This window comes from Limulus polyphemus, unplaced genomic scaffold, assembly GCF_000517525.1.
Source record: "Limulus polyphemus unplaced genomic scaffold, Limulus_polyphemus-2.1.2 Scaffold5629, whole genome shotgun sequence".
Taxonomy (NCBI): domain Eukaryota; kingdom Metazoa; phylum Arthropoda; class Merostomata; order Xiphosura; family Limulidae; genus Limulus; species Limulus polyphemus.
Genome location: NW_013671239.1, coordinates 31,850 through 42,342, shown reverse-complemented (window position 1 = coordinate 42,342; position 10,493 = coordinate 31,850). Strand labels below are relative to the sequence as shown.

General features: G+C 33.5%; 1 protein-coding gene across 3 annotated transcripts in view; it reads left to right on the top strand.

Moving 5' to 3' along the window:
• Positions 1-10,493, top strand: part of LOC106472807 — a 23,746-nt gene that overhangs the window by 4,133 nt on the left and 9,120 nt on the right. For all 3 annotated transcript variants that reach the window (XM_022401349.1, XM_013933474.2, XM_013933472.2), the window contains 6 exons: positions 2,478-2,803; positions 4,069-4,265; positions 4,652-4,831; positions 5,782-5,821; positions 6,802-6,886; positions 7,394-10,091. In XM_022401349.1, the coding sequence (XP_022257057.1) occupies positions 4,083-4,265; positions 4,652-4,831; positions 5,782-5,821; positions 6,802-6,886; positions 7,394-10,091 (3,186 nt within the window). In that variant the 5' untranslated portion in view covers positions 2,478-2,803; positions 4,069-4,082. The remainder of the gene's footprint in view (positions 1-2,477; positions 2,804-4,068; positions 4,266-4,651; positions 4,832-5,781; positions 5,822-6,801; positions 6,887-7,393; positions 10,092-10,493) is intronic.

Below are 10,493 nucleotides of genomic sequence, written 5' to 3'. Positions count from 1 at the left end.
TTAACAAGATTCATGGCTAATATTTTAAACCACTAGTGAAACGTTACCAGCATTACGTTAACAAGATTTGTGGTTAACACTTTGAACCACTAGTGACACGTTACCAGCATTACATTAACAAGATTCATGGCTAATATTTTAAACCACTAGTGAAACGTTACCAGCATTACGTTAACAAGATTTGTGGTTAACACTTTGAACCACTAGTGACACGTTACCAGCATTACATTAACAAGATTTGTGGTTAACATTTTAGACCACTAGTGACATGTTACCAGCATTACGTTAACAAGATTTGTGGTTAACTATTTGAACCACTAGTGACACGTTACCAGCATTACGTTAACAAGATTCATGGCTAATATTTTGAACCACTAATACAAAATTACTTGTAACTGTTAGTTAGTATTAGCAATTTTACAAATCTACTAATACATTTCATCTGATGTACTTTAATGTGTAAACTTTTGTTGTTGGCATGTACTGTCCTAACCTGCAGACTGTTAATATGACAAGAAAACAGACCTATTCTTGTTATGACCTTTCTACCAGCTGTAAACAAGATACTTTCTTGTAAGCTTCATCTGATATATCTTCTTAGTCAAGGAAAGAATACAATAAGCCTGAGAGTTTCAAAACTACCCTGGTTATAGAAGTTGTCTGTCTCCCGTATTATTCTTTCTACAATTGTATAGTAACTTTTTGCACGTCTTCATTTCTCTGTAATGGGGTTTGAAGAACGACACCATCCAGTAAATACCTAATGCGCAGATTAGGTTTCATATAATGTTCATATATTACAAAAACTTCTGGTGTTAATATTAAAACTAATGACGGGCTCATTGGACCACTAAGCCAAACAACTATGTATAGCTGCTTATAATGTTATTATACGTGGAGTTCCATTTTAATTCTGTTGTTACATATTATTTAATGATACTTTTTTCAGATTTTTCTTATATGAACTGCTGTGATACAACTGATGTAGATCACACTAATGTTTTATACATGTGGTGATAGTGTTTATTAAATGTATGGTTAATCCCCTTTCCTCCTCATCCTTTTACTTGTTGAAGCCGTGGTGTCATAAAACCGTGAAATAACTAATGTTGACAGTTATGCTCATGGTTAAAATTAATTACTAATATGATACAAACTAAACTGATAGGAAGTAATGCTGTATAGACAGTGACGGGTCAAACTTAAAATCTCATAACCTAAATTCACACTGTTGACGTACGTTGCTAATTGCAATGACGTTCGGTTCTGAAAGTTTCTAAAACTAATATTGGAAATGCTGTACATGAAGGAAATACTAGTAAAATATCTTATCAATTCTACAGAGCTTTCAACCACCAACAAAGAGCTATTAAAAGATGAATAACATTTATAGCAACTTCTTGCTGCTAGACTTTGAATTCAAGAAATTGTATTTTGGGTAGAACAAGTTTTGCCTGGATTAGATAAATTAATTACTTTTTTTCTTAATTTTTCTGAAATTCCTTTTCGAGCCCGAAAAGATACTTACAATATCATTCAACCTTTTTCCGTTTATCTTACAAACAAACAGCAACATAAACACAAAATCTCTGTCGTTTCAAAATTATTTACTATCGATTCATAGACTGGATTGATCCACGTGTTATTTATTTACATAATTTTGATTTATCTGCATTTGTTCAATACTATTTTTTTCTTCCAGTTTTCCAAGTTTATTATGTGACTAGTAGAACGTGTCAGTTTAACAATGTATATAGCTGTGATATTTCACTCAAATAACATTATATGACCACACAAAATCAAATATTTGATTAAGATTGTATGCATTTCCTAAAAACCGGTGTTGTTGCCGTGAGCACTCACCCCGTCTTGATGGATTTTTAATTAGTCGTCCCTGTTTATGCACTTGTTAACAGCAGAACAACTATTAACACCTCTCTTTCAAAAGTTTGAATTAGTTGTTCATGATTTTTCCTTTGTTAACAGAATTCTCGCAACTCGACAAAACATTGAATTTGTAAAGAAAATTTTAGAAAATTATGTAACCTATTTGAAATCAGAATAAAAATGAGCCGTGTTCAAACATGCCTATTGCACGGGCATTCTCTTTAAAATATTAAAATGTAATATTTTTGGTGGCTGAAAACAACATAAACAGTACAGTTGGCTCTTAAAAATACTTTTGATAACTCAGCATTGCTTAAAATTATGATTAGAAAATTTTACAGTAGAAAAACGTTTTATTCAAAATTTTAAGAACACTCAAAGAATGGATGCATAAAGAGTTTTAGTAAGCCTTACACCTATACATATAGCTGGTTTTAGTAAGCCTTACACCTATACATATAGCTGGTTTTAGTAAGCCTTACACCTATACATATAGCTGGTGTTTGTATATTTTTTTCTCTTCCTCTTCTTGATGTTCATAGCTACCGGTTTACAAATACTTAATTCTTGTATATTTTCTTTTTTACCAGGACTTTTAACTATGATTGACTAGTTAAGCCAGACTACAGAGTTGACAAGAAAATCCTAAGCCAGTAATAAATACCTCTTTGGGACTGGGAATGGCTGCCTAGAAATTGGGCAGTTTGGAGAGTTGCAGCTCCTCTCGGGGCAGTCTGTAGTCATGGTTCTCTTCAAAGATAGTGGACCTTACTAGTCCACATTCAACAGCTGAAGTGGCCAGTGAGGACTCTGGTTTGGAGATTGTCACTAGAGTGTTTTGTGTGTTGGAAGATCATCAAGAATTTGAAGTTTCAGCTCGTAGTTTGACTGGCACCTTGTTCCATGGAGTCAAGTGGTAATTTTTGTAAAACAAATTATAGATGTGTATAAAAATTAATGTATTATAGTGCATGTATAGCACCACTGATAAATGTAGATTTGGTAAAATAAGTACAACTTAAAGCACTTAATGTAAAGAAATGTCCCCTAAAGTTGTTATAAAAAAAAAAAAGAGGAGGGGGGGACGTAAGCTCCTAAGTGTATTTTGTAATTTAAAACTTAAAATTATTAGCAGACTAGAAATGGATCTTGGTTAATACAGTCTTATTTTGGATGTCAGAAATTTGTGGTTGTACTGATTTTTATCATTATCATATGGCTCGAATCTAAAACCATCACAACGAGTGATTGTTTTAATTTATATATGAAAACCCTTTTGTTACTATTTGTAGTTTCAGAAAATAGTAATGAAAAATGGTTTATGGAGATTATATACGAAATTTGACTAAATATAGTCAGAGTTCAGTTTTTTTGTTAGAGCATTTTACTCAATTTTTCAGTGACCCTAACCATCTTACATTTTGTGCTATTTGGTCTAGCATAAAGTCACCCGTGATTTCAGCAGGACATCAGTGTTAGAAATTCAAATACCTATTCATTCATGCAAGGATCACATAGATTTACTTGCTCTAACTTTAATGACAACTTTTTAAAGACTAAAAAAAAAAAGCACGGAATCATTTAAGTACATCGTTCCGTTTAGGGCAGAATGCCCAAATTTTCTTCATACTTTTTTGTATGTGTATCTGACTTCTTATCTCTACTTTGTTAAATATCTCCCCTTAACCCACTTGCTACGGGCTCGGTCAATGTGACAGACCTTTTTAACTTGAGTGACCATCAGAGTATTTGTACTCAAGGTATCTGTGAATTGATATATCAGTCTCACAAGTCAGAGTAAAACGTGATATTGATGTGAAGAATAAAGAAAAACTTTTCTCCATTGTACAGTGTGCACAATGCAAACCTCTAAAATATATATCATCAATTTTTTTAATATTCCCGTTTATCGTATCTGGTATTAACTCTACCATGAACTGTCGCTGAAGCAACAATATAAAGTGAATAGTTAATAACCCTAATGTCAAGTACATAATACCTTGTTGAATGGCAATCTGTAAAAGGTTTTGACATGTGCACTTTGATAGGGTTAATAAAAGAAGTTAGGGTTAGCATATTATGCTTACTGTTTATCTTAATTTTCAAATACTTTGTGTTATTGTTTCATTTGTGGAATCTTTTATTAAGAGAACTGTAAGCCACCTAACATCTGTTTTCTAGCAACCAGTTATTAAATGAAACATCCTTGGCGATTATCCAGTGATAGTCCGGCTTCAGTACAGAACTGGCTGGAGAGCAGAGGTACTGATGGTGTTTACAGTAGCTGCATCCTTGGCCTCTTTAAATTGGACAGTTTTGAGTTGGATGGCCCTGAATGTGAAAACAATACCTTGAAACACCAGCAGAACTTGGAACAAGTAAGCTAGTATTTTTGTTGTTATTTTTCAGATTTTTACATGGTTAGCAGCTTAGTCCATTAGCAAATGTATATCTATTATCCCTATATAAATATATATACACAGTAGAATTTTTGAGAGATAGTCACGTGTATTTACTTTCTGTACAATTTATCTTGTATCGGCTAATACTTAGAAACGCAAAGAAACCTAAACAAAAGAATCGCAGAACATAAGTGGATATTAAGAATAGAAATAGTGCTGTTTTCCAACTTATGAAAGGTTTAAACCACCCCTATACAATGAAAATCATCCAAACAAATCTACCAAAGCCAAAACAGAATTATTGAAAGTCGTGCATTCTTTTGTAGTGCAGGTTATTGATTTATTGAACTGTCTTTGGTTAGATTGGAACAGAGAATCAGTATATACTACCAGCAAGTAAAGCTAGACATAAAAGGTTGAAGGGTTGTGAGAGAGGGCTAAGTAAGAAAAATACTGCCGTCTCCACAAGTAATTCCTCAATCAAAATTGAAGACAGGAAGAAAAGTGTTGCAGAAGAATGTTTAAAGTCTGCGTGTGAACAGGTGAGTGTTTCATTTTAAGAAACATAACACTTTCGTATTGTATATTCTTATAAATAACGTAGAGTCAATTTGTAATTCATATGCAATCATAATTATAGCTATCTTGCTTGATAATTTGTTGCAATGAGTATGTTGGTTATTGTTATGCCTTTTTTTGGAGCTAAACATTATTTTATTAAGAATAGTATCACCAACATAAAATAAGGTAATTATGAGATAAGGATCTTTTAGCTGTTCTTAGTATTGGTCATTTCTAACTAAGGTATTAAATTTTTTTTAGTAAGTTTTTCAAATATTGGTTGTAAGAAAGATTAAAGTTGGCTTCGTTATTGAACTAAATTTAAACGATGTTAACACCCGAGAATGATGGAGATTGTCTTAAGAATTTTTAGCACTTGAAAAAGGCGGAGATTGGCTTGAAAATGATGAAACCAATAATGAACAATTTTTAAGATAGCTTTCAATTGATATATACAATTAAAAGTAATTTTGAAAAGAAATATCTACCACTTAAACAGTAAAAAAAATATAAGAAGTGTTGAATCTTATGACAGATGTATGTTAGAAACTTATATAATTAAACATGAGTTTGCTATTACTTTGTACTTGTAAGTGTAACAATATTCATGTTCAGTCACATGGTGTATTTTGTGTTCCCTGAATGTAAACTATTTGATAAGTATGGGTGTTATTGCTTTGTTTTTATGTGAAATAATTTCTTCATTTATTTTTGAAGTTGTTTAATTAAAGTATCAACTTGTGCCATTTGTTAATACCCTTTAGATTCTGTAGTGATTTCAAAATGATTGTGTAGTGTTCTGTGCATATTTGTTTTGTAATAAAATATAGAAACTTTAGTACAAAGAAGACTTGTGGCTTTTGCTATGGTTTATTGTTTGGATTTTTCACTTTTTTTGCAATGTGTGTGATTTTTGTGTGTTGTGTTTTAGAAATCAAGCATAGAGCCTCTGGGAGTCAACGAATCTGCAGGTGAGAATTTAGCTAGCTTTGTCTCAGGTGATTGTGAGTACTTTACTAATTGTAGTGACTTTTTTATATTAAAAACTCCTGAAGTTGGGTGATTAACCCTCCTGCCACGGGTATCCTTTTGTGCTCATGTCATGAGGTTTTAGTGAGTTACATTCAAAATTGAATTCAATTATCTTATCATGGTATACCAACAAATGTAGCCAATTATCCATGTTTTAATAGCTTATAGTTTTAAGTTCTTAGTTTTATAAGGCAATATTTAAAAAAATCCTGAATTTCTCCTAGTATGAGAATTGTGACATAGCGTGAGCTGCACGTTCACCAAGTGATTTTATTTATAGTGTGAATAGTAGTTAGACACGGTTCAAAGGGCAATAAGTATAAAGAGATGTATACTGTTACGAGTTTAAAGCTGCTTAGGATAAACAAATGTAGTTTCATTTTACAATTTGAAGTCATTTTAGAAAGAAAAAAGAGTAGTTTTTGTGGTTACGAGTTTGGTTTAGGGTGTAGAAAATAACGGATTAAGTATAGTTGTATTGAGAAAAAACATTTGAAATCTATTTATGATGTTTTATAGATTACTCAAATGAAATTTGAAATTTTTGAGACTAAAAAATATTTTGAATCTTAACGTAGAAATCACTTTGCACTCAGACATATGAAATAAGTATGTATAGTCATTGACAAATCTTTAGTAAAAATACTGCATTAAAAATATCTGGTTTTTTGTGTACAAAAGACTTGTAATGTTTACTAAAAGTCTGTCAGATTTTGTGAATACACCTACTGTAATAAAAGTTTTGTATGGAAACTATAATTAGTACAAAATGGTTACGAGGTCGGTCGAATCAACCAACCTCATTGTGAGAGAGTTAACTGTATAGTGTTCATAACAATATAAGAAACTATTGTTGAATTGAAGTGGATACAAAAAAAGTACTCTTTCCACTGATCTTACACGTAATGTTTTTAAACAGAAATATTGAACAGTTTAGAAGTGAAGAGGGAAGAAATTATTTGTGAAAGTGAACAGAAACCATCATCCCTTGAAGTTCAAACTCAGTAAGTTCAGCTACTTGAGATTTCTTTATTCATGTGATAGAAAATTGTATTTGTATTTTCTTCTAATGAAACAATTACTGTTTGATCTAAACATTTTATATCAAGTTTGGTCAGTATATTAAAATTAGCTCCAAAAATAGTAGGTGCTTTGTGATTTAGTTTTTGCTTAATAGTATTTTAATAACTTTGTATGTACACAGCTATAGAAACCATGATATTCCTATTTTAGTTGAGATTATACTTGCTATATTTAATGGATTCCATGTTAGTATATGTTTGAAGAACTGCTCTTATAGTTCAAAAGAATCTTTTTGGGTCTGATAATTAATCTAAGTGTTGATAGGGGGGAGATACTGGTAATTGTACTTTTATTTTCAGCTTTAATTTGGGGTAAACTATGGTGTTTTCATATTGCAACATAGGTAAGTTAACCAATAACCAGTTGTTCAGAACAATTTTGAATAGCATGTATAGAAGACCTCTGACCTCTGCTTCGTTTTTCTTTAGGTTCTCTGCAATCTTTTCTTCTCTTAGTGGCAAACCCGAACCACCGACCAAACTGTGCCCTCAGCAAGAGAGAGAAAACTCGTCAAAGTGTGTGGGTAATGACCACAGAATTATTCAACATGATTATCAGACTGCTATTCATAACTTACAACAAAGTATTTTGAATATGGAAGAGGGATACAAGAAGATTAAGAAGCAGGGTGATCGTGCCAGAGATGAAGATAAAGAGAGCCAGTGTCAAAAAATATTTAACAAAGGAAAAGAAATCACTGGCTCCAAAACTGTGAAAGAAGAAGCTAATGTTACTGGTGACTTAGAAACTTGGAAGCCTTCTTTTGTTGTCCCTAAGATGAAGCCTAGTTGTTCTCGTGTACCTTTCACTATTAAACATTCACCTTTTAATGTCCTGTCAAATATTCAAGGAAATCTGTCCCTTCACTTAGAGTCACATGTGGCTTCAGAAACAATGACTAATAACTTGGAGAAGAAGTCCAAAGAGGATGACTGCCAGAAGGTAGCATCTTCAGAAGCTGATGATTTATTTATACTGGAAGATAAAGAAAATATTCAAATGTTAGATTCAGAACAAGTTGACAAGATATTTTTGAGAACTACTCCAAAAACGCTGTCTCATGACCCATTCACCTGGGAACACTGGAAATTTGCGCTTGGACCTGGAGAATTTCTTTCAGAAGAGTCACTAGATGAGAAACTGGTAGATAATCTTGTAAACAAGTTTAATGAGAGCGTTGCAGCTATCTGGGGAAAGACTGACGATCTTCCTTCAAATGAGAACCTGGATTTGAAAACTAATCCACAACAGGTTGAATTTTCACTGAAAATGTTAACCTCGATGTTGACAAACTCCGGTAAGCTTCAGACTCCGAATTACACAGAAAATAAAAATGTGAATCCAGTTCAAGGATATTCTGTTTGGTCTGCTGGATATGATGACTTGAAAACCTTGAGTTTAAACGAATCAAACTTTTCCCCCTTTGCCCTTACTTCTCTTCGTCGTAATCTTGCTGCTGGGATTATTTCTGGCTTCCTTGCGTCTGGAATTGGTCTAGGGAAGACTACCCGTTACTCTGAAGATCATCAGTCACCTGCTTTCTCAGAACACATCCAATACTTGCAGAAAGGTTCTTTTGTTCCGGATGAAGATGAAGTTAATATTCAAGAGGATAACAAAGATTTGGATGACATACTGTCATTTCATCCAGATGCAATTTGTTCAAGCTTAGAAGATGATGATGGAATTTTAATGTCATCCTCCGAGGATGATTCTAGGCAAGAAAGCCCTGTGATAAATTTTGTCGGAAGCAAAGTACATTTATGGAAAGATACACCAGAACATGTCACTGAGCCAGTTGAAAATTCTGATGGTGATTGCTGGCTTCCCTTTCTCTCCACTCACAATACTTTTGGTGTGTTCTGTAACAGTCATAAAGGTGAAAATGAAACTGAAAATAAGTTTTCCTTTGGGAACGTGACAGAGCAGAGTGTGGACTGTAAAAAAAACGATGATTGTCACGAATTACAAGACTTCCGTTACTGCACTACTCTGACATATCACAAAGGAGAGAGTAAGTTTGTGGAAGTTGTTCCCTCATCATACAAAAAGAAAAACCTAGAAGATGATCGGGTGGGAAATTATTATAATGAAGCTTACAGAAGTTTCTCCAAGTATGAAGTTAATGTGGAGGAAGAGGAAAATCTTCTGACATCACCTAGAACCCACTTTCAACCTATAAGAGAAGACTCTTTTGACTCGGAGAATAGTGACGACACGGAAATTGTTACGTTAACCGTAAAACAGGATGAAGAGTCACCGGAGTTTCTTGTTGACCTAACCAGTGTAGACGAGATTCGGGTCAGTCAGTCACCTGGTTCTGGCGACTTTGATAAGCTGGAAAATAATGAAAAGCTCAAAGAGAATGGTCGAACACAGCGTAATAGACGAAGAAAGCGTACGGTTTCTTCCTCCTGTGAAGAACTTGTGTCTTTAACTGGTGCCTTTAATCTTGATGAAACTGGTTCTGGTTCCAGTTCACTCACTGAAGAAGAAGAAGAGAGCCAAGTGTCTGGTTCTTTTTCTAGAACAAATGATTTGTATGAAGATAAGGGAACAAATACAGAGACTGGCAATTACTATGGATTATGGGAAGATGAAAAACTCCAGGATGATGGCGATTACTCTCTGGCATCGGGTGGTAATTCATTGTTTAATGTCTATGAAGAAGAGCAGTGGAATTTCACTGATGTGCCTTGGAAATGGAGTACCAATGACCACGAGAAGACCACCTGGATATTCGAGATCACTGAAGCCCCGCACGATTCAAAGGTGCTTCCTGTCTCGGACAAAGACGTGGTATCTGAGAAAACAGACTTGAGCTTGCTACGCGAAGAAATAGAAGCAGAAGAAGAGGAACTTCTAAGAGATATTACTCGTGTGAAAGACAGATGGGAGGATGTGATTGAATTGAAAGAACAAAATGATTTCCAAGATTATTCATCGGTTGGAGGTTTAGAGAATAAGACAAATGAGATTTGCTGCGAAGAAGATTGTGCGTCGGTTTACACACCTTTTGATGGATTTTATAGCAACTTGGGTGAAAACTACCAGGATCTTGCACAGTACTGGGACATGGGGAATATGGATTACAAAACTAAAGAATTGAATGCAATGGATCTACAGGTAAGTGTGGTACACAAAGAAGAATGTAGTGAGTGTAATAAATTTTTAAATAAGCTATCATATTTACTGAATATAATAGTAATTGATTTCTTTTTTTTCCAACGGGTAGTGTTGATGTTGAACGTTTCATATTTAGTAAGAATCAGAAAAATATTTTGTTTAAAAAAAGAAATTGCATCTAAAGTACTAGAAATGTCGAGTTCGTAAAATTAAAGGTATTTGCTAATTCCCCTGAATTTTTATGTCGAAACTGAAACACTCGGGTGTCGTATAGTTTACGGGTTCAGTTTTAAGAACCAATAGTGTTTGTATATAAAACTAATAACAAAAGATTTTGAACTTTATATGCCAATATTTATCTGCAATACTATAAATATTGTGTACATTTTTAAAAACTACTGT